This window comes from Siphateles boraxobius, unplaced genomic scaffold (assembly GCF_051911475.1).
Source record: "Siphateles boraxobius isolate OS27281-9 unplaced genomic scaffold, OSU_SipBor_1 24, whole genome shotgun sequence".
In the NCBI taxonomy this organism is placed as follows: domain Eukaryota; kingdom Metazoa; phylum Chordata; class Actinopteri; order Cypriniformes; family Leuciscidae; genus Siphateles; species Siphateles boraxobius.
The window spans coordinates 15174799-15198432 of record NW_027508855.1 but is presented as its reverse complement, the minus strand read 5'-3'; the positions used below and the strand labels follow the sequence as shown (position 1 = coordinate 15198432).

Here is a 23634-nt window from a genome sequence, read left to right as displayed (position 1 = left end):
TATGACATTTTAATAGTCAGACATATCCGAGAGGCCATTATAATAATTGAAATCCCACGTGTTAGATTGTGTCATTTACTGTATACTGTACTCTATATGAAGTGCTATCAAGGACACAGCTCAGGGTAGGCAATAGTATGACAAAAGATAAATAAATAAATTGGATAAGCACTAGGCTTAGGCCAAATTTATGTCTATTTATTTATATGAAATTAACTTAAAAATGTTTTTCAAGAAACGACATGAGTGTTTCTAGAACCTTTGTTCCGAGAACATCAAAATCATTTTTTTTTTCAAATCTTTGAACAGTATGCAATAATTGTATTATGAAAATTAATTGGTATGGAGATTGATATCATTATTTTTATCATTATCATTACTCTGTGGTAACTAAGATCTTTTAAATATGAAATTTAAAATTAGAGAGTAGAACATGGTCAACTAAATGTTCCTTATTTAAATCACTTCTCTTTCTCTCTCTTAGGAGTCAGTGATGATGTTGTCCATGTGTTTGTCCATCCATTGAAGTTCTGTCTATGTGGTTCACGTCATAATCAAATTTGTTTTTTTGTGTGTTCAAGTTCAGTGGTTATATATTATTTTGTAAAATATTTTGTGTGTTCAATTTCAGTTTTTATATATTATTTTGTAAAATATTTTGTGTGTTCAATTTCAGTTATATATTATTTTGTAAAATATTTTGTGTGTTCAAGTTCAGGTGTTTTATATTATTTTGTAAAATACAAAATCTTAAATCTACCCCCAGAGTCATCCTTGTCTTCCCTCTGTACTTGAAAATGTGGTCCATAGTGACTGAAAAGACTATAAAATGATTCCTTGTTTATTTTACTTGAGTTATTATATGCTACTTAGACCCAGTCATTTCTCAACATTCCTAGGAACCTGGTTTAATTGCAATAAAGAAAGTAGTATTTGGGTGTAATAAAACTTGAAAGAAAAAAAACACTCTAATGTAGTTAAAACTGGGTGGAAATATTACATTGCTGGCACTTTTTTCGGTCCTCCAAAACTAGGGTCCTGGAAATGCGTTCCTGGGACTGCGGTTCTCCGACTCGGTAGGTGGCGCTGTCACAAAAAACTAGGGTCTTAGAAATGCGGTCCTAGAAGTGGGGTCCTGAAAATGCAGCCTCCGGGACTGCAGACAGATAATATTGGATGCTGCTGATAAAACAGCTTCGCCGAGACTACAAAGAGACATGCGTGTGTGTGTGTTTGTTTGTTTCTTTTGTAAAAGTTTCCTGGATATAACTTCCCTATTTAATGCACAATTTTCCTTACAAATTATATTATCAGCATTACAATGCGAGTAAATGTAGCCGTGTAAAATGTAAGGGATGATGCCACCCTTCTAGAACAATGTGCATTTACGTTTAAATTCTAACATATTTAATAGCATGGAATTAAAGTGTGTAATTGGTGTTAGCTCACTATCTTAGCCTTTTTCAGTGCATTAGGTGAGGTAATCTGATAATATTAGTTATTCTCATTTATCAAAACACTAACATTGGTACCGTTTTGCAGAGAAATTGGGTATTTTTTAATCTCTCTATTAACCCATCTCATGGTGTGTGATGCTGAACTATCATATGAGTTTCTAAAGGTTTTTGAATTCTTTGCACAGTTATGAATATTGATATTTTATGTGCAACAATAGCATGCTCAGGCCCAGTTTCTTTTCGCCTAATTTTAAATGCTTTCCCCCCCCAAATAATATGATTTAAATGGTAATGAGTGTACTGATTTGATGCATTTTAAAAAGATGGATGATATATATTCTTCAATCCTTCTGACAAAGAAGAAAATATAATGTGAATTACAGTATGTGCAATTTTTTTTAATTTATAAATTGTAGTGCACAGTGTTTATTATAAGGGGTAGAATCCGCAGCTCAGTACTCACTACTCACTACTCATGAGTACTTTTAAATAAGCTACTTTTTTACTCTTACTCAAGTAGTTTTTTGGACAAGTACTTTTTACTCTACTCACACTACATTTTTTGGAATGTAATGGTACTTTTACTTGAGTATGTTTTTTCAGTACTCTTTCCACCACTGCGTGACTTACACAAAACAACACCTAGGAAACTCGATGTATAGATACACCAGGTAAGCAAGTGAATGCCACCCTTTGTATGTTTTGTGTTTGTTAGTCAGAGTAATTTAGTGAGGGCGTTTGACGCTGAAGATGTATGTCTTTTCTTTTCTTTTGTTTATTAGTTAGATTAGATGTTTGACCACAAGTTAGACGGAGTTTTGTTTTGTTCTTTTTATTTCTTTGGCTTCACTAATTACATCCCTTTTCCTCTTGGATTATCTATTTATTTGATATCTTTTGATCCGTAAATATTTTGTTTATTTTTCTTTGTTTATATTCACCGCTATTATTATTATTATTATTGTACATTTTGTTATATAATTATTTCACCTCTGTTGAATAAATTATATTTCTTTCGTATTACTTCGTTAAGTGTTGTCTCTTGCCAAACTCAATAACACACAGTTTTATCACAACCCCAATGTTGCCTCTTTTGACACTAGGTCATAAGAGATCATAACAGTTCCACGTGACTAATGCACGTAAGCATCGCCGCGTGACCTTGATCATGCAAAACGGTTTTCTCCTCAGAGAAAACCCCTTGGTCCTGAGCCACCACTGCAGGGGTCTCATGTACAGGAGGCCAAAAGTTATTAAGTTGGACGCAGCTGCCATGAGACCCAACAGTCAGTGACTAGCCTAGTTTTACCTAGGCCGAAGGGAAGATTCCGATACACTTTGCCCCCAAAAGTGAACCTCAGGGACTTCGTATGATGAGGACGGATGGCTACACGGAAGGACCCGTCCTTCAAATCTACCGTGACAAACAGTCCTTGGATTGAATCTGGGACACAATCTGTTTGAATGCAAGCCTTCATCCTTCTTTGGAACAATTAAGTAATGGCTGTAAACCCCTGACTCCCTACTGGGAGGAGGAACCCTTTCTATAGCCTCCTTTCGCAGAAGAGTCTGTTCTTCTTGCTCCATAACGTGACTTGAGCTGAATATTGACACTATTGGCTTGTTGGCCAAGCTACTTCTCAGCCAAGGTGTGTAAGCCCGTCTAGATCGGCCCAATGGCGGCATCCGATAGAATGGGTGAAGGTCTCTGCGCATTGCTGATTTTCCGCATGGCAAAGTAATTTAATTCCATTTAAGCTTTTATCTGACTTCATTTTATCACAACCTCGAATTTAGGTTCGATTAATAATTGGTGGTTGGTCAAGCATATAATAGTTTAGCAATACATTTGATTGTTCTATTTAACTCTTTAATTTATATTTTACTCATTCACTAGGAAGCTATCTCACTCAAAGAGTCTCGCGACGGCCGTTTACGCAGATCTCACGATCACAAACTCGCCAGTCTGATAGATAACCAGAGGTTATGGCTAAAGCAATTCAACAATGCTTAACAATGCTAAACAATTCAGCAACAATGCTAAAGGAATTCAACATATAATCTACTTATATGTAGATTTATTTATTTATAATATTCAAAACACTATATGTTCATAATCTGTAAATCTGAAAATGTCTATTCTGACTAAACCCAACTGTGATACTTTTATTCTCCTATATTTTTTTTTTTTATTCTTATAATTTGTAGTATTATGTTTCTTGTTGTATTTGTATTTGTATATGTCCACTGGAAGCCTCAGTAACAAAACAAATTCCTTGTGTGTGACCGCACACTTTGCAATAAAGCTCTTTCTGATTCTGATTCTGATTCTGATGCTGCATACACACTTGCTATTGTTAAAAAGTAACCATGTAGCCCCCTACAGTCGGCCATAAAAATACAACTTAGTTAGAGTCCAGAAAATATCCAGAGGTTATGACTACATTAAGATAATGCTGCATAATGAATCATGAAACACGGGACGTTATGTTAAGCTGTCCACTGTGCCAATGGATGGTATCCACATGAGATTTGCCTTGCTGTTGAGAGTGGCGTAAGGGCTGTATCTCAGACATGGGAAAGACGTAATTTTCGGGACACATCATCAGTAGTGTACCTTTGAATCAGGGGGTGTTTCGGCCTTTCAACACTAGACACCCTCATCAAAGGTGGCCAGCTACAGGGTGATCAAACCTGAGCTTGTGTCTGTAGTGTTACAAATTTATTAAAATGTTTAATTGAGCTTCCAATACTATAGTATTTTAACTGAGAAAGTTGCACACTGTTTTTTCCATTTTTAGGCATAGATGATGACACGAACAGTTGGGCTTTGTTTTCTCTTATTTACCTACTTTTTTCAGAGGCTCTGAGTTACACTGTCATGCTGATCTCTGTCTCTATGTAAAATCCCTCCCCCTTGAAAGGTATAAAACTCTGTGTTTAGCTATTGAGTTTAGACTTTACTTGATGAGGACTGCAGCTACCAACAGCTCGTGTTTCTCAATAAAGAATCTTGCTGAAGATACAACCAAGTCTCCTGGTCTTCGCTTCTGAGTTCCTACACTTTAGAAGAAAAAGTTCACAACATGTCATGTCCAATCATGACAGGTTGTTTAAATGGCGCAGACCACGGTACTATGCAAGGCAGGGGGCCTCCTCTTCCCTGAGTCAAGCCTAGAGCTGACCGAATACCTTGTTCACCCTCTTCCTGGAGGGTTGTGACCTGGGTTCTCAAGTGGGGTATGGAGTGGATTAGTGAGCGGGTCATGTTGATGCTCTTGAAGCCCAGAAAGGGTCCTTCCGCTTAATCCATATCCACTGGCTGCTTCTTTCGGCCACTTCAGAGAATGATCTTATTGCTTGTTTTTCAATTTCAAACTGAGTGTAAAGCATAAAATGTGCTTGCATTTTTGCAGACTTGGTCTGAAGAATCTGTACATGAGTGAATGGTTTCACTGAGTGTGCATCAAGTTCCACTTTTAGTGTGTAAGCAATTTGAAATAGCTGTAAGAACCATGCACCAAAATTTGTTCTGCTTGTGTTCTATGAATGTTTTTTGCAGAATGCTCTTGAACAGAATAAAAGCAAAGGTTCCAATTGCAATTGCAAAGTAACACAAAAAGATATGATGAAAATAATCAGCTTCATCCCAAAGTGGAGTGAGCTGTTGGTGCAAATATTTAAAAAAATATGATGCAAAAACAAAGTTATTGTAGTCCTATGAAGTATACAGAGGTATGTAGTGATGACTGTATAGAAAATGTAAAGAAACATGAGGAAAATTTGATGAAACATTACTGTACCATGGTACTACCACTGCACTATATTTTATATAGGATGTGCAGAATAAAATCTCTAAACGTTGGTATATGTTTAAACTTCATAGCAAGTTTTTTTTCATTCTAATCTGAAAATGACAGGTTATCCACATATAGACTGTTGATTTCGGAAAGCTACAGTAAATCAGAACGGAGAAATTGAAAGTTAGGTATTCATAAAAACGAAACTAAGGCGTGCATAAATGGTTGGAGGGCTGTGCTTTTGAAAATTAAGCTTTCATTTAGCAGTTCAGCTCAGGACAGGTCAGTGATGCATTGTGGGGGCAGATTTCCCTTTAGTCTCTTGACAATATTGATGCTCTTGGCGTTGTTGCTTCACGGAAAATCACACACCCTCTGATCCTTGCAAAGCTTTCATATGTCAAAAGGCATTCAAACTATTCATTATTAAGATAATGACATGTCTTGATCACTTGAAATGCCTCTTTGTTGTACAGAAGGGTTTTGAAAGATCTAGATTATGTGTATTATTATTCTGTCTCCATTAAAGACATTTCCCAGAAAATTCATTTCACCCATCAGTTTCTATCCGGGTTTGAACTGCATTTTGTGAAATATAGGAATTTTTATAGTATGCTGAACTGAAATACAGTGGGGTCCAAAAGTCTGAGGCTATTGAAAAGTATTTGAAAATGTCAAATTAAAAAGATATTTAATAAATGTATTAGTGATGTATATTTATATTAATAATATTATTGTTAAATATGAATAAAAAGGTATTAAATTAGAAATAAATGCAGGTGAAATATTTTCACTGGTAGTCTCAGACTTTTGGAACACATTCCCCAAGTCTAAAGTTACTAAATCAGATCACTATATGAATAGGTTCTGTAGAGAAAACGAAAGCTATCAGCACTAAACCGTTATGCAATGCTGCATTGCAACCCTGATAAAAAACAACAACGAAATATTTCACTGAGATTTCAGTTAAGTAAGATTTGTTTGTGCCCAAGGATCAGGTCATGCACCCCTGCAGAGAATTATACTGGAATTGAGGGGGACAAGACTTGTGAAAAAATGTGAGACTGGTGAAGCCAAATTAAACTGCTGGATTTACGAGTAGGGGTGGAACAGTTGCGGTAAGTCTTAGTGTGAAAGTGAAAGTGTGTTAATTTTTTGTGTATAAATACATGCACCTGATACCTGCATGTCACACCTGTGCACATTTGTCTGATACTCTTGCAGAGATCAAACATAAAGACAAGAATGCAGACTTCAACAGTAACTCTCCTGGTCATTACTGCAGTCCTCTGGGGCAACATAGAAGGTAAGACTCGAACTGAAACATTGAAACACTTACTCTCATGACACACACACTTGCAACTTCTCAGAAGCATCCAGCAGAATTTCAAATCGAAAATGAGGACTGTCTGCAGCTTAAGATTTCCAGCCATTGATAAATAGAGCAATTCTTGGCTTTGACTGTGCTGACTTGTTCTTCTCAAAGATTCAGTTATAGTAACTGTGGGAGCAAGTTCCTGTAAGTCCAGAAACAGACCCAGTTTTGTTCTTGGAGGGGGTCAAGTACACATTAAATGAGGGGGGATTTCCAGTGACAAGCATAACTAATGGGAACCTTTCGTTCTCAGCATTTTCAGACACAGCTGTGGACTGCTGTCTGACCACCAAGGACACTCGTATCCCAATACAAATTGTTGCATCCTACATTCATCAATCCACAGACACTGGATGTCCCATTGAAGCTACTGTGTAAGTATCAGTTGATTCCCAATTGGCTTCATTGATAAACTAGGATCGTATTAATGCATGTTTCCCATATGTTCCCATAGATTCATCACAAAAAAGGGCAAGAAACTGTGCTCTCCACCACAGAAAAACAGCTGGGTTACCAAAATCATCTCACGCCTGGACAAGAAGAAAACTCCTCAGTAGGATCACATGGTACTAACAACTCCCACTACATGTCCCTTTTCAAGATTTAGTTCTGCTCTCTTAGTCCTGTGATATCTCACATATCTATTAAGTGGAATCAGACATTTAGCAGAAGTTGTGCAGTTCTTCTTCCTTAAAAGCTTTTCTTAATCTGGTTTCGTTTTCCTGCTTTACAGACCGGAGGTGAACATGATGACCCTATAGCTGCACTGAGCAACACTGAATACACAGGAAGTGACTTCACTAAATCACCAACTGCGACAGTGATTTTTATTTACAACAAATATTTACAAAGTATTTTGAACGTTGTAAATGATTAAATGCAGATATGCTATTTGCGCAATGTACGTTGTTTATAGTTGACTGTACTGTCTTTCTGTAGATTGTGAGTCTCATACACTTGCACGAGGTTTCATGTAAGCTGTATCTGTATTTTTAGGACATCTGTTATATGTATGTGTGACTGGAAATTTTTTCAAATAATGTTTTCAAATAAATTAATTTTGTTAAATCTCCTGTTCACCGCAATTATTTCATCTGCAGTGTTGTTTCTCCTTCATTTGTCCTTCTGGACAAGATGCAGTAATATGCCTTTTCAAGACTTTCTTGGAAGAAGTCTTTTATGCTTTCAAAGGCTTCATTTATTTAATCAAAATCACAGTAAAATCAGTAATATTGGGAAATATTATTAAAATTTAAAATAACTGTTTCTATTTGAATATATATTAAAATGTAATTTATTTCAAATATGCAAAGATTATTTTTCAGCATCATTACTCTTCTTCAGTGTCACATGATCCTTCAGAAAGCATTCTAATATCCAGATTTGCTTCAAAAACATGTATTTATTTTTTATCAATATTGAAAATTGTGAATATTGTTTCAAGATTCTTTGATTGCAAAGTTCAAATGGACAGCATTTATTTGAAAAAGAAATCTTTTGTAACATCACTTTTGATTAATTTAATTCATTCTTGCGGAATAAAAGTATTAATTTCTTTCCAAAAAAATCTTACTGACCCCAAACTTTTAAATGATACTGTTTGAAATGGCAGAAACTCCCGTTGTAAACTTGTTTGATGTCTGATGTAAATGTTGTCGTTACAAACACGACGATGCAGATGTTCATGCACAATGCGGTTACTTTCCATTTTTTTGTTGTTATATTTTGTCAAATGCTTGAAAGAGTGATGAAAATCCTTGATAATCGGCATATATTTAGAAATAGATGGTGTGCTTGCTGAAATTTTGTGAATCCTCTGTTTTATTCAAATGCACAATGACAATGCTGAATAGAAAGGCATTTTTCATAATACTGTTAGATTTGATCTAAATTTTTATTGCTACACATTTAAGAATTGAATCTAATAACCATCTGTTTACAACCCTAAATGTTCAACCATTAAGCCAATCTATTAGTACATACTGTAAACAGTACATAAAGTTGTGCTTTGACAGTCAAACTTTTACAATAAACCCAACAGAATTCACTATGTAGTTTCCCACACACACATACACACGCGCGTGCAGGCACACGTGTTGTGTTTTCATGTTTTATGGGGACTTTCCATGTAGATAATGATTTTTATACTTTACAATCTGTATATTCTATCTCCTAAACCTAAACCTACCCTGCACATGTCTCCACAGGGACAAGGATTACAGATATTGTCTTTATGAAAGATTTTAAAATAGGGTTTACCTGAACTACACACACACACACCAATAATAATTAACTGTGTAACACTAAGTAAACATTAACAGATATCGTTCCTTTTTTTTAACCCTCTGGAAATTCCGGCTCTGCATTGGCAATAAGTCGAGCAAACTATTCAGTTTGGCAGGTTTAGCTGAACTATACTTCATCAGTCATATTGAAACATCTGCCAGACTATTGGCCTTTGAGTGAGAAAGTATGTGAAAGTCTGTGAGAGTGGGCATATATGGGAAAAGAGAAAAGAGAGAGTGAGGAACAGATACAGAGAATGTGGTGCATTGTGCTGTAAACAGGCCCTCATTTAAAAAAATAATAAAAAAAATAAAAAAAATTGTCCAGGTCACAACCTCTGGTTCAGCCTCTCCTGCTTTGAATATTTTTTTTTTTTTTACATGACGGGGAGGGACTATGTCATAGTGAAACTTAAGATTGTATAAAACGGGAGTGATGGAGCGATGAGAGGAGAGTGTCAGGAAAGAGAAAAAGATCTTCCAGCCACTTGAGCAGGAAAGACTCAACACTTGTTCCAGCATCTTCTTCTGTTCCCGTTGCCATGGCTTCATCCGTTATTCCTGCGCTGAGTGTGAGTCTCTGTGTACTGGCGTTCGTTCTCTACTGCAGTCCCGCAGGTAAACGCTCATGTTTTCTTCCTTCATCCATTGCATGTGCTTATTTCATTCATTTCTTCTGATATATGATTGCAGATGTGTCACACAACTCAACAATTTGAGAAAAAAAATCCCATCTATTTTTTCAGATGAACTAAAATCTAATAAACTTAAGACTTTAATTGAGTCATCAATTTTGTTATTTAAAGTTATATTATTATTATTATTATGTTTTATTATTATTATTCATGATATAGCATGTATTATTCATATATTAAATAATTTTAAAATTCATAATACACAAATATTTATAATATTATTCATTAGCTTATATGCATATAATATAGACATCATGTGTTATATATATATATATATATATATTTATTACATTATGTATACATATATAATTTATCAATAATTTAACAATTATTAGTAATCATTACTTTTAAAGTAAGGATAAAGCAGAAGTTCTGCACACTGCATAATCTTGCAACAAAATATATATATATATATAATGTTACAGATTTTTGACAGACATTTTTCTATTAATTTAAAAAACAAATGAACAAAATAAATGTAACATAACATAAACAACATGTTTAGTAAACAGTTTAATCTTAGTTATAGGCTAGTTGTTATTCCCACTCGATCCCAGCTGTGCATTTCACATTTGTTTCGCTTGTACAGCACAGTAAATTATGCACAATACATCTTTTATGCCAAGAAATGTTGTTTTTCTTACACACATATGTTTTCGAGACTTCTCTAGAGGCAGACACAGGTGGTGCTGATCCCTCCTTTTCCTGTCTTCCCATCTCTTGTCTCTCATCATGTCTATTTCCCTTTTGTCTTAATCTTTCTCAGAGGCTCAGGCAGACTTAGCATTGGACTGTTGCCTGACGGTCAGCCATAAATCCATTCCTAAACACCTCCTCCTCACTTACCGGAAGCAGTTCAAATTTGACGGCTGCCCCCGTGATGCTGTTATGTAAGTATATTCATCAAACACTGGAAAGTACTGGATATTTACATGCAGTTCAAAATCCTGGGTTATGTGTGGGAGCCTGGGAGAGAATGAAACTATTTATGATCACATTTCTAAGCAGAGCAGATGTGAAAGTGTGTATTAACAATGCTCTAATTGTCTGTTCTAGTCAAATAATGCACAAAAATCAATTATCTTTCAGATTCCTAACCAGGAAAGGTCGGAAACTTTGCTCCCCGCCTGCCGCTGAAGAGCAGTGGGTTAAAGAGAATATCAAGTTTCTGGACACTAGGCTCAAGAAGTGCAAAGAAATCAAATTCAGTGTATGTATTTACCTCAGATTTATTCAGTAGCTTGATGGTTTTATTTCCTCAGTTGTCGGATGACATAAAACCGGTTGCACAACATAGGCATGTCATTGTTATTGCAGAAGTCCTGCAGCAGGCCACTTTCTCTTCTCTGGTTTCCTCTGACTCATGACATTGTTTATATGTAGTAGATCTTGATTTGGATGTTATTGTCTTACTCATTCAAAACCACAAACTATTCAACTATGAAACCACAAGCCAAAACATCCTCCTACGGCAAATTTACTCAGCTTCAAACAGACCACCAACACTGTGGACTCAGACTTGGACTCAGTCGAGCATTTAAGCATGTGCAGCAGATCTCTATTTCAAACAATGCAATTAGAATTTGTATCAGAATTCTGAAAGGAATGCAACAGTAAAAATTAGAACTATTAAATTTGACGTTGACAGTCAAGTGAAATATCTTTATAAGCAGGCTTTAACTAATGGTGTGTTTTGTGTGCTTGTATTTCAGGAGAAACGCTGTCATGCCCTGAAGAATCCGACTATTTGAGTGAACACACACACACACGAACACACACACACACACACACACACACACACACACACACACACACACACACACACACACACACACACACACACACACGCACGCACGCACGCACACACACACACACACACACACACACACACACACACACACACACACACACACACACACACACACACACACACACACACACACACACACACACACATTCAGTGGCAGCTAACATCTTTCTGTTTAATAATAAAGGGGGTAAAAACTCCACTTCTTCCTCATTCAGCATTGCCTATGACAAAATCAGGCCATTGTGTGATCTTATTATTCACAAATACATTTTTTTCTGTTTGTTTGTTGTATTTTTATATAATCATCTTGTTGAATTTAATAAATTAATTGACAAACACAATTATTGGTGGGACTGTATTCTTTATGTGACGTTCTGACTTAGGAATGATAAATGCATATAGTGCTGCTGCTGGGTAGTAACTGTCAAATCGATTAATCTAACATAAAAGTTTGTTTATATAATGTATGCACACACACACACACACACACACACACACACACACACACACACACACACACACAGAAGCGCTAAACGCCACTGAGCGGCGCAAATGAGCTGATCTGATCTCTTCTTCTGTGTAGCGAGCCATCAAGCTATCACGAAGAAGAGGACTAGTCAGACCAACGCCACAATATGACACGATTTTCAGGCTCTCACGTCGTATTTCATTTTCTGTGTATAATTATTATGCTCTTAAATGACGGAACTATTTGTAATGTTGGTAAGTGAGTTTTGAATAAATGAAATATCAGTAAGAAAACCCGTGAACAGAAGCCAGTTAGCTGGATAACTGTTAGCAAACATATTGTTGCCATGGAGAAACGCAAGCTTGAATTTATAATTAAATATTAATAAAGCATATATTAATGAATAACTCCATAAATATGTAAATAAACCCTTGCATTCCAGAGTCAATCGTAATATAAAGTTACATCTGAAATCAATAGGGAATATTTATGATTATTTCAGTGTTTCAGCCTGCGTTTATTCTGGCATCTGGTCCAAGAATATCATCATTTCTGGTCGGAAACGTGTCTGGCATTTCCTTCAGCATCAGTGCTGTTTCATCCTCGAATGCCACAGGTAGAGAATTACCACAATATTTCTATTAAACTACTACAACAAATACTACTCACATGACTGTAAGGTCCCATTAGTTAACATTAGTTAATGCATTAAATGGATAGTTCACCCTAAAATGAAAATTCTGTCATTTACTCACCCTCAAGTTGTTCCAAACCTGTTTAAATTTCTTTCTTCTGCTGAACACAAAAGAAGATATTTTGAAGAATCTCGGTAACCAGGCAGTTGAAGTCAATGTCTTCAAAATATCTTCTTTTGTGTTCAGCAGAAGAAAGAAACTCATGCAGTTTTGGAACAGCTTGAGGGTGAGTAAATAATGATAGAATTTTCATATTTTGATGAACTAAGCATTTTAAAAGCATTGTTAGTTCACGTTAACTAATGAATTAACTAATGTTAACAAATGGAACCTTATTGTTAAGTGTTACCCATGCATAACTGTAATATTTTAACTTCAACAATGTTTTCATTGTGAACTACTTCAGGAAGCATCCCATTGTCATCTTGTGTGCCGGTTTATCAAACACAGTGGAATCTTTCATATGAATTAATAGGGAAGGTGAGTTGATTCTGCCACATTAACTGTAGCTTTATGCAGTATTGAAGGGCAAATACTGTTTAATAAATCTCTATCTTTATTCTGTTTAGAAGGTGCTCAAAATCTCCAACATGGAAAATATAGCTATGTAACATGGAAAGAATTTCCAACAGTTTATGAGAATCAAGATATTAACTTGCAAAGTCCCCGGTGAAACAACAGGAAAATGCAATCTGTATTATTAACGTTTATTCCAGTCAACCTGGCATTAAGCAGGGTGTGATCACCTACGCATCACGTTTTTGTGAATGACTGAAATTCCGCCTTCTATTTTTCTGTGTAGCCCTATCAGGGAAATAGTTTGTAGAGAGATGCGTATTATGAGCTGAAGAATTTGCCCAGGGATTTTTAATAATATTTTGGGTGACGTCAAAGTAAAATGAGAAACTACTTTCCTTTCTTTTTCTTTAGGCATCTCAGCACAGGGCGTAGCAGTTACTTTAGAATTTAATAGAGTATTCAAACAGTCGGTACTTTTTGTGGTAATTTTCACTGTTGTGAAATGGCACTTTCTTGTAAGTTGCTTTGGTAAGGAAGTATCTTCTGCGATCTGTAAGATTTTTTTGGTCACACTTTAGATTAAGGTTTGATTCTCACTATTAACTAACTACAACTTTTGCCTCAATACACGCCTAATAAATTAATAGTTGCTTATAAATAGTTGTTATGTTGTAAAGTAGGTACTATTAATAGTAGGGTAGTTGTTAAGTTTAGGTATTGGTTAGGATAAAGGGATGTAGAATATGGTCATGCATAATAAGGCATTAATATGTGCTTTGTAGTTACTATTAAACAGCCAGTATCCTAGTAATATGCATGCTAATAAGCAACTAGTTAATAGCAAGAACTGGACCCTAATTAATTAATACTTTTATTGAGGAAAAATGCATTAAATTAATTAAAAGTAACAGTAAAGATATTTATAATGTTACAAAATCTTTCTATTTCAAACCAGTGCTTTCTATTCATCAAAGAATCCTTGGTCGTTCACAAAAAATATTAAGCAACACAACTGTTAATAATAAGAAATGATAAGAAATCTTTTTTTAGCAGCTAATCAGCATATTAGATTTATTTCTGAAAGATCATGTGACACTGAAGCCTAGAGTAACGATGCTGGAAAAAATTAAGCTTTGCATCCCAGGAATAAATTACATTTTAAAATGTCTGTTTATTTGAAAATAAACAGAAAACTGTTATTTTAAATTGTAATAATATTTCACAATATTACTGTTTTTACAGTATTTTTGATCAAATAAGTATTGGTGAGCATAAGAGACTTCTTTTAAAAACATAAAAAACATTGCTTCAGGTCATTGTATGAAATGGATCTGACCTTGAAATTTGTACATTAATATCTGTTGTTCATATGAAAACTTAACTAATTTCATGGTGGAAAAATAATCCGGTTGACTTCAATAAACATGCTAGGAATATCCCTGACATTCGAGTTTGACAAACCAGAATGAGCGGCTCAACTATACATTTTGACATTTTGACCTCACCTAACCTGAAATACACCACATTATACACTAGCATAGTTCACAGAGTTCACACCACAGCTATAACGCTAACTGCACAATGAAATGATATAGTTGGAATCACTTTCAGAATGATTTTTTTTTCCAGCTGATGAAAGATAAAAACATTGACAGCCAATCAGAATCCATCCTGCTTTAAAGAGCTTGAGCATTTTAAGCAGCATGGGCCGGCTGCATAAACCGCTAAGACTAGTCTTACAAGTTAGACACCTTTTTTTCTTTCTTTAAGAGTGTTCATAGCTTTTTTAAATCAGTTACATAAAAACGTAGATTAGCCTAATTTAATACTGAAAAGTAAAAGTGACATCCCCAGACTAACTTCTATTGGGTCACACCAGAACTTAAGACACTGTCTTAACATAATGGCTATGTTTATACAACCAGCGCACTGATGAAAAAACCTACAGTGCGCGCTTACAATTAACAGAAGAACGATATCGCCCGCTGGTGTGGACGCGAACATAGTTATCTTTATAGTTATCATTCTTGTTGTGAACAGGATTTTAATTCCTTAAATAAAAATCTTACATTTTGAACGGTAGTGTATGTGCTATTTATTTCAAAGTGGAATGCCCAAGTTTATACGTTGAGAAAACGAGACAAAACATAAGCAATACTGTAACTTTGCAATATTGAATTTTGAATACCATATATTCTTTCTGTTGAATACCAATATGTCAGAATGCCTTCCGGGTGCAAGTGAGTCTCAACCGCAGTCTGCAGCTGTGTGGGAATGAAACATCTGTCCCGGACTGCTGCCTGGAGCCGCTCTGTCTCCAGGAGACTCTCCTTGTGTCTGCATGTGTTGATGAAGCCCCAAAAGCCTCACTCATCATACAGACCCATATTTATGCTCAGACCTTCCCCAACAAACCCCTTTCTGGTTAGTGTCTTTTTTCATGTTACTGAATTTGAAGTGCTGTAGTACAACCTAGAGGTTTTTAGAATCACGGTGGGACTATATTTTTGATGTTTAGTAAAGTCACCTTTATTTATAAAGCACTTTATACAATTAGACATTGTCCTAATGTCTCTCTGTTGCAACTACATGTCATCTAGCAATCATTAGAGTATTAGGAGACTGTCTGCTTAATATCTGCTAACACTTTATTTTGATGCTCTCTCAACAGACATTTTACGGAACTTTGCAAGAACATATCAACTTATTCTACTAACCCTAATCCTAACCTTAACGTAACAGTCTACTAATTCTCTAATGAGTTTTACTCTCTATTATAGTTTTATTCTCTAATTCTAGTTTACTTGTAGTTGCAAATGAATGAGAGTTAGTTGACATGTAGTTACTTGTAGTTAGTAGAATGTCCAAAGTGGACAATACTGTCATTATTCAGCTCTGTTCATTGTTGATTCAGTTCAGTTAAATTACTGTGTGAAGTTCATCGTGTTCAGTTTAGCTATAAGGAGCTCTACAGAAGACAATAGTGTCATTATTCACTTTGAGTACGTTCATTGTTGATTCAATTCATTTCAATAACAGTGTCGATGTTGCAAAATTTACAATTATAAAATGAAGCCAAATCAGCGATAAAGTATATTCCATATTCCATGGTTTGTTTAATATTGCTGTCATTTAATCATTTTTGTTTGCATATATTAATTTAGCAGAAGTAAATTTGAGGAACATCACAAGCATGGTGCTAATAATATCAAGGTCTTGGGTTTAATTCGCAGGGAATTCTAGAACTGATAACCGGTATATGTATTCCCTTAATGCAATGTCACTTCAGATAAAATTGTCCACCTAATTGCATGCAATCTTGGCATTACCCTCTGAGACCATCATTTGTACCATGGTACCACTATAGTACTTTTTCATAGAGAAATCTTAAATACGTAAATGTTTCTTGTATTATATCATAATGCATATTTGATTTTTTTGCAGAAAATAAAACAGCCATTCCCAACCAAGTGTTTCAGCCCCTCGGCAGCTGCCCATGTGATGTTTCCCTTGGCGAGTGTGACATACGCTGCTGTTGTGACCAGGTAATAATTAAAGCTTGGAGAAAGTTTAGTTTATTAGGTAAATGTATTTAATCATGATAGGTGGACAGTTAAACATCTGTCTCTAATACATCAGTCCTTTTCAATGGGATTCTGCTGTTGATCCAGTTGACACTTTGCTAAGCCCTACATTAAATGCTGCATACAACAGAAGTTGCGATAGTATTTTCAACCCTATTCTAAAACTAGAAAAAAAGAGTAGGTTAGTGTTTCGTAAAGCTTACATCAACAAAGGGGGGCATGATAAGTTCTTAGTTTATTTATGAGTGTATTTTTTCTCTTTTAGGACTGCACTCAGGAAGTTCTGCATTTGTTTGTGACTCAGTGTCTTCCTGGACCATTTGGGGGAAGTTTCAGTCCTGTTCCAGAGTATCAGTGCTCAGCTCAGTCCTCTGAAAATGACCCTGATTGGTTCCCCTTTCTCTGTGTCATCTCCCCCTCGGACAACAACCCCTTTCTGGGACTTTTCTATGATGGTCGGACTGTGTAAGGAGTTGAAGTTTTTCTAGTGCATTATCTTCTATACAGTTTCAGTTTTGTTTATGTACAACTCCATGTATTATTAGACTTATTCAAAAATACACTACTGTTCAAATGTTTGGGGGCCAATAAGAAAAAAGTATCTTACGCTCATCAAGGTTGCATTTCTTTAATTAAAAAATACAGTAAAAACAGTAATATTGGAAAGTGTTTTCTGTTTTAAATTAATATATTTTAAAATGTAATTTATTCCTGTGATGCAAAGCTGAATTTACAGCATAATTACTCCAGTCTTCAGTGTCACATGATCCTTCAGAAATCATTCTAATATGCTGATTTGGTGCTCAAGAAACATTTCTTCTTATTATTACAAAACTGAAACGGGTTCTGCAGTTTAATATTTTTTGAACGCTGTGATGCATTGTTATTTATTTTATGAATAATGAGTTTAAAAGAACAGCATTTATTTGAAATAGAAATCTTTTGTAACATTATAAATGTCTTTACTGTCACTTTTAACAATTTATATGCGTTGTTGGTGAATAAACGTATTATATTTTGTAGAAAAGAACAAAAAAAAGTACTGACTCCAAACTTTTGAATGGTAGTGGGTGTATGTTTGGTGATTTTCTAAATTTGCATGGGTTTGTACAGCTCCCCAAAGCCCAGTCCATCATTCCAAGCCCCGCAGATGACAGCTGCTGTACCTCCCATAAACTACCGCCAGGGGGATCCAATATTCACTAAGGATGACCAATACTTCACCATCCCACAGGTTAGATAACATTGCTAGTGTACGTGTCTGTTTATATGAGTGCACGCATTCATGCATGTGTGTATCTGTCCTCTGAGCAGAACTCTGTACTGGGCCAGTGCGCAGACAATGCTCCAGTGGCATTTTTGGAGAACTTTGATTCTCAGTGTGTGTGGAGGCTGCAGTTCTGTCCATCACCATCAGATGACCTGAGGTTGGATGTTAAAGATGGATTGGGAGGTAGATATTCAATATAACCGTTTATTTGCTTCCCTCAACCAAACACAAGAATATAAACCACATATTACAACATAATAGAATATGTAGCATGCTGCAGTAGATACTGTTTTTATAAATAAAAAAGGTCTCCATATCTGATAAAACATTGTGAGAAAATCTAAAATCCTTTTATGCCATGTCAACATAGATGGGTTTATCAGAGATCCATCTTCCATGTGCTATTTCAGGCAGCAAAGTACGAAAATGTCCTTCCCAGTGTGCCTTTTACTCTTTTGACAGTGTTTTAGGATACAACTATATGCTTTTAAGGAATAGCACGGGAATGGTGAATCTATCCTCAATTATATGCTTCAGATATATAAATATACTGTAGCTTATGAATCTATGAATCTATTAATCATGTTGTCTTTCTGAGTATGCATGCAAATATTCATATGTGAGACTTTTCTTATTTTTGCATTCTTCCCAGGTGTGGTCACAGTCAGAGTTGTGGATGAAGCAGCCAATGACCTCAGATTATTTCTGTCAAATTCTCTTGAGCCCATATCTGGTCAGTTGTATGAACATTTTCAGCAGTTATTTATTTAAATATAAGTTCATCTATTATAGATAATAGATAATATAATATAAAATATTAAGAACTAGTCAATTCTTGTGAGTTTGATTAATAACTTAGTACCAAATATCAATAATATACACTATAGCATTCAAGTTAAAAAAAAAAGAAATTAGTACTTCAGCAAGGATGCAATAAACTGATGCAATTAAAGTGACATTAAAGACGTTTATAATGTTATAAAAACATTTATATTTCAAATAAATGTTGCTCTTTTAAACTTTCTATTAATCAAAAAATCCTGAAAAAAAGTATCACGGTTTCCACAAAATTGAAGCAACTGCTACAACGGTTTTCTACATTGATAATATGAAATGTTTTTTCAACAGCAAATCAGCATATTAGAATGATTTGCGAAGGGTCTTGTGACTGAAGACTGGAGTAATGATGCTGAAAATTCAGATATGAAAATTCAGAATTTAAAAAAATCACTTTTAAAATATGAGAAAATATAAAACAGTTAATTATTACTGTAACAACATTATTGTTTTACTGTATTTCTGATCAAATAAATGCAGCCTTCGTGAGCTTAAGAGACTTCTTTCATTAAAAAACACTACAAAACTTACTAACCCCAAATATTTGGTATTGTACGTATCAAATAATAATACAGAAAATATGACTAAAGTTTCTCTTTAAGTAACATTGAAGGCACAATGGACATTATATGTAAAGTTTGATGTAAAGTTTTTCATTGTATAATTTTTTTTAATTAATTTGTTTTAGTGCCACAACAGTGTGATAATGTGGTTGTGGCCTTGAGTTACACTCTTTACTGGAGAGAGAATGGCCTCACTGCCATTACTGTGAAACGGACCACTGCAAACATCACGCTTCCTGGTAAGTCACAGTTATTGTCTTCCTGTTGACTCAATATAACAGACCTCTTCACTGCACGTTTTTCTTACACATGCATTTCTTTCTCTCTATTATATATTTTTTAAATCTTACCTCTTACCTCCCATCTAGTATATTTGACCAGAAGATATTCTGCAGTGTTTGTGAACGGAAATGAAACATCTCAGCCAAACTCTGGGAATTCAGGTTAAAGCAACTACCATAATACCTTAGCGTCAGATGCTCAGGAACATTGTTAAACTTACCCAGCAGAAATAATTTCTTATGCATTACTACTGTTTGCACAGGTTACCTGGTGAAGAGGCCAGTGATTGGTGGCATTTTTGACTCTGCTACAGAAGTTATACAGAGGGCCCAGATCAATCTCTGGCAGCCAGGTAGTGTAGCATATCCATATTTATCCATACAGGAATACAAAAAAATATGAGTTTAATCCTGTTCTGTGTCCTGTGCAGGTGGAGATGGACTATGCTCTTCTGCTGAACTGAGACCAGCTCTGTTCGGGATCAACTCCACATCAGGCTGTGTGATTCCTGTGAGTTTGCTGAATGTGACACAGTGCAGTCAGTTGAGGTGAGTATCATTGCCGAAGGCTTTTGAACAAAATAAAAAAGATTCCTATTGAACAGTTTCATTTGACAGAAGTCTTTCTTTTGCATGTCATTTGACAGAGAAACGGTGCGTGCTGTCCTAGCTGAATTAGTGACTGCTACACTCGTTTCCACAACAGGAAACCCAAACTTTTCCAACCTAGTGGATTGGGTCAACATTACTAGTGAGCACTACATCATATAATTATCTCTAATATAATATGTCAAGCTGTTCTTGAGTCTATTTATACCTAATCTTATAAACTGCAATGTTGCAGCTTTGAATTCTGATCAAGCTGTCTTTATATGTACACATACGCCAAGTCTATATAAACTACAATTCAAAAGTTTTTTTAAAGAAATTAATACTTTTAGTTTTACTCAGCAAGAATGTATTAAATTTATCAAAAGTGACAGTAAAGACATTTATAATGTTACAATGTTTTTTTTTTTCATGTAAAAGCTGTTCTATTTAAATGTTCTATTTAAAGAATCCTGAAAAAAATTTACCACGGCTTCCACAAAAAAAATGTACGCAACTGTTTACAACATCGATCATGATAAGAAATGCTTCTTGAACTGCAAATCAGCATATTAGAATGATTTCTGAGGGTGTCTCAATCAGCTCCTTAGTTCAATAGCTAAGTTCAAGGGCACTGATCAGGCAGTCGGACGTTTTAAGGCCGTCTCAATGCTAAAATCCTTCTAAAATTCTAAAAATCTCAAATTTAGCTAACATTTATTATTCATTTATGGCTGAAATGTTGCAGGGAAATGTCCTTTAAATAAAATAAACAAATAATGACAGAAAGATATCTGCTCCTCTGTTCATATTTACCAGTAGTGACGAGGCTGATTGACACACACCCTGAAAGATCATGTGACACTAAAGATTGGCTTATTGGCTGCTGAAAATTCAGCTTTGCCATCACAGGAATAAATTATGCTTTAAAAGTATTTATTTTAAATTGTAATACTATTTCACAATATTACTGTTTTTAATGTATTTTTGATCAAACAAATTCAGCCTGGATAAGCTTCTTTCAAAAATGTTTAAAAAAATCACCACTTGAAAAAGTTAACTACTGCTTTAAGTCAGTGATCCACAACCTTTTCGACTGCAATACTACCCATATTCCAAGACAATATTCAAAGGCCCTTCTGTCGAAGCTGATATGTACCTCTGGTCAGGGATTGGTTATGACATGGTCTAAAGGCCCTTCGGTGCTCCGATTACTTGTTGAGTGGGAGGTGGGTGGGTGGGAGAAATGGTGCGGTGCAGTGCGTATGGGTTTGGCGACGATTTTATGGTTGAGCGGGGGATCCCACCGCAGTTTGTCTGCCACCCCCCCCTGTTCGAGTGCCCTGGACACTCACCCTGGACAGTGCGTTAATCCATCCCTTAAAGATTGTTAATATAGCTAAATTGAAATAACTTCCCCCCAGAAGTTTGCTGAGGCTCTCTAGTGGCCTCCGGCTCCTGCTTGAGAACCACTGCTTTGAATGAATGAGTAAACGATGTTCTTGCTCTTGTGCCTCTCAGCATCACTGCAGAACTCCAGTCATCCAGCAGAGGGCAGCAGTGGAGAGTGTTCTGCCGTCCCGACCCACCTCCACATCCACGTCATCACGGGCAGGGTGCAGGGTGTGCCCCAGACAGTTATCCAGGCAGTGGAGATTAGGTACAGGTTCTTATCATCTCACTATCCTGATAGCAAAAACAATTGCTGTCAATGTTTGAGCTTGATGTATCTAGAGATGCATATGCTGTTTTGAACATTTTGTTTGCCATTCATTCTTTTTCCAATTCTCAGTTTTATAGAAACAACATGGAGGATACAGTGTGATATTGGCAGGATGAACCCCTGTGTAAACCCAGAGCTAATGCAGAATTTCCCCGTGACCTCTTCTGTGACCTTTACTGACAATCCTCTTAATACACAACCCCCTAGATCCAGGTCGGTCCTAAACGCATACATATTGAGTTTGATGATTATAGATGCAGTGAAAATTTTCATTGTCATTTTTTTTTACAGTTTTTTTTTCCCTGATAAAAGGTGCAATAAAAATAAAACATTTATTTTGAAATGTAAATAAACTAAATTCCAGATTCTTAATGTCATGTTATACATTTCAGAAGTAGTTTTACTTATTTCTATTTGTTTGAATCTGTTGCTTGCATTATGGCATTATTTCACAAATCCAAGCTAGTCGTGCAGTCTTGTGAACTCTGTAAAGTTGAATTGAAGTATCTTCTCTTCTGCAGGTTCAGTATTAACTTCACAGAGTTTGACTGTGACCGGAATGATGTGTGCTGGCCTGAGCTGGCGTTCCCTCTCACAAGATACTACACTGGTGAGGGCTTGAATTTCCTTTGTGTCTTTGTATATTTTTTTAACTAGTTTATCACTCATGTTTTGGTGTATTTTAGGTAGTTGATGTGAAACGTGAAGCACTAATAGCAGTGTCTTGCAGTGTGAAATGCTATACCTCATCTAAAACTATTTTTGTAATTCTTGTGTAAGCCATTGTTGTTATATCTGTGGATAATATAGAATATTTGTGCTTTTATTTTGTCACACTACAGAACTATTTAAGTAAGCTGCAAATAGGTGATTTAAAAATAAAATATAAAGTTTCCCTTATACAAAAATGTATAGATCTACATTTGAACCTAAATCCTTAAGTCATACCCCCGGTTTTACAGACACAGCTTAAGATAGTTTAAAATGCATTGAGCTTTTTTAACTGAAAGCAACTTGTTCTGTCATATATGTCTGTGCCATTGTTTTGTCTCAAAATGCACACCATCTAAGGCACGCTTATAAAAGCTCCCTAAATGCCCTAATTGTACTAAGGCCTAATCCTGGCTTAGTCTAAGCCCTTCCCTAAAATATGAAGGTAATGTTTTTTTGCTTTGTTTTGTTTTTTGCAGGTGAGCCATATTCTCAGGCTCTGGCAAAGGGTCTTATTCTAGTGTTCTTCTTCATCGCTGCGTCTGTTTTAGGAACGCCATGGAGACAAATCCGACAGGCATGGAACAGTGCTCGATTATGAGAGCGAGAGAGCAAGAGATAGAAAAGGAAAATTATGTATCAAATAAAATGTCATATTTCTTTGTGAATAGTTGTGAAGATGTAATTATATTTCTTTTGTGGTTTATAAACTGTATAAATAATTTATTATGTTTTGTGAAATGCAACTTTTGTACTTTTTTATTAAATATATACAATGCAAAATAAATATACATATATTTTATATGTTACAACTATTTTGTTTCTTCCACTCCTATATATGTAACAAATTATAACATATAATAATAACTTACAATAAGAATTGTTATGAATTATTATTATTATTATTATTAATATATGTGATATAATTAGTGTATGATTTGAATCAGTGTTCCCGCAGCGCCCCTAGCGGTG

The 23634-nt window shown here is 35.4% G+C and overlaps 3 protein-coding genes across 6 annotated transcripts; all 3 read left to right on the top strand.

The window, feature by feature from the left end:
* The first annotated feature begins 6252 nt into the window (after positions 1-6252).
* On the top strand, positions 6253-7500 carry ccl19a.2 (chemokine (C-C motif) ligand 19a, tandem duplicate 2). 3 transcript variants are annotated; one of them, XM_077241622.1, is made up of 5 exons: positions 6253-6375; positions 6482-6563; positions 6886-7006; positions 7087-7214; positions 7387-7500. In XM_077241622.1, exons 2-4 carry the CDS (start codon positions 6503-6505, stop codon positions 7187-7189), a joined length of 285 nt encoding a protein of 94 aa, XP_077097737.1. In that variant the 5' UTR covers positions 6253-6375; positions 6482-6502; the 3' UTR covers positions 7190-7214; positions 7387-7500. The 3 variants fall into 3 exon arrangements, with proteins under 3 accessions (XP_077097737.1, XP_077097736.1, XP_077097738.1); XM_077241621.1 differs by lacking the exon at positions 6253-6375 and having other exon boundaries at positions 6420-6563; XM_077241623.1 differs by lacking the exon at positions 6253-6375 and having other exon boundaries at positions 6420-6563; positions 7087-7198; positions 7366-7387.
* A 1851-nt stretch (positions 7501-9351) lies between these two features.
* ccl19a.1 (chemokine (C-C motif) ligand 19a, tandem duplicate 1) lies at positions 9352-11763 on the top strand. The gene is made up of 4 exons (XM_077241620.1): positions 9352-9535; positions 10379-10502; positions 10702-10822; positions 11325-11763. Exons 1-4 carry the CDS (start codon positions 9460-9462, stop codon positions 11361-11363), a joined length of 360 nt encoding a protein of 119 aa, XP_077097735.1. The 5' UTR covers positions 9352-9459; the 3' UTR covers positions 11364-11763.
* A 230-nt stretch (positions 11764-11993) lies between these two features.
* tctn2 (tectonic family member 2) lies at positions 11994-23475 on the top strand. 2 transcript variants are annotated; one of them, XM_077241616.1, is made up of 18 exons: positions 11994-12145; positions 12394-12507; positions 12993-13066; positions 15328-15529; positions 16550-16650; positions 16955-17154; positions 17803-17923; positions 18004-18142; positions 18612-18692; positions 19485-19598; positions 19728-19802; positions 19904-19993; positions 20072-20189; positions 20288-20391; positions 21750-21888; positions 22021-22164; positions 22473-22561; positions 23142-23475. In XM_077241616.1, exons 1-18 carry the CDS (start codon positions 12058-12060, stop codon positions 23261-23263), a joined length of 2115 nt encoding a protein of 704 aa, XP_077097731.1. In that variant the 5' UTR covers positions 11994-12057; the 3' UTR covers positions 23264-23475. The 2 variants fall into 2 exon arrangements, with proteins under 2 accessions (XP_077097731.1, XP_077097732.1); XM_077241617.1 differs by lacking the exons at positions 11994-12145; positions 12394-12507; positions 12993-13066 and adding an exon at positions 13228-13322.
* The last annotated feature ends 159 nt before the right edge of the window (positions 23476-23634 follow it).

Bases quoted from the DNA above. Each gene is read 5' to 3' on its own strand.
- ccl19a.2 (XM_077241622.1), top strand. From the start codon at position 6,503: ATGCAGACTTCAACAGTAACTCTCCTGGTCATTACTGCAGTCCTCTGG. The intron at 6,564-6,885 runs GTAAGACTCGAA...TTTCGTTCTCAG, and splicing joins CCTCTGGGGCAACATAGAAG to CATTTTCAGACACAGCTGTG. The intron at 7,007-7,086 runs GTAAGTATCAGT...ATGTTCCCATAG, and splicing joins TGTCCCATTGAAGCTACTGT to ATTCATCACAAAAAAGGGCA.
- ccl19a.1 (XM_077241620.1), top strand. From the start codon at position 9,460: ATGGCTTCATCCGTTATTCCTGCGCTGAGTGTGAGTCTCTGTGTACTG. The intron at 9,536-10,378 runs GTAAACGCTCAT...AATCTTTCTCAG, and splicing joins TCTCTACTGCAGTCCCGCAG to AGGCTCAGGCAGACTTAGCA. The intron at 10,823-11,324 runs GTATGTATTTAC...CTTGTATTTCAG, and splicing joins GCAAAGAAATCAAATTCAGT to GAGAAACGCTGTCATGCCCT.
- tctn2 (XM_077241616.1), top strand. From the start codon at position 12,058: ATGACACGATTTTCAGGCTCTCACGTCGTATTTCATTTTCTGTGTATA. The intron at 19,599-19,727 runs GTAAGTCACAGT...CCTCCCATCTAG, and splicing joins TGCAAACATCACGCTTCCTG to TATATTTGACCAGAAGATAT. The intron at 22,562-23,141 runs GTGAGGGCTTGA...TGTTTTTTGCAG, and splicing joins TCTCACAAGATACTACACTG to GTGAGCCATATTCTCAGGCT.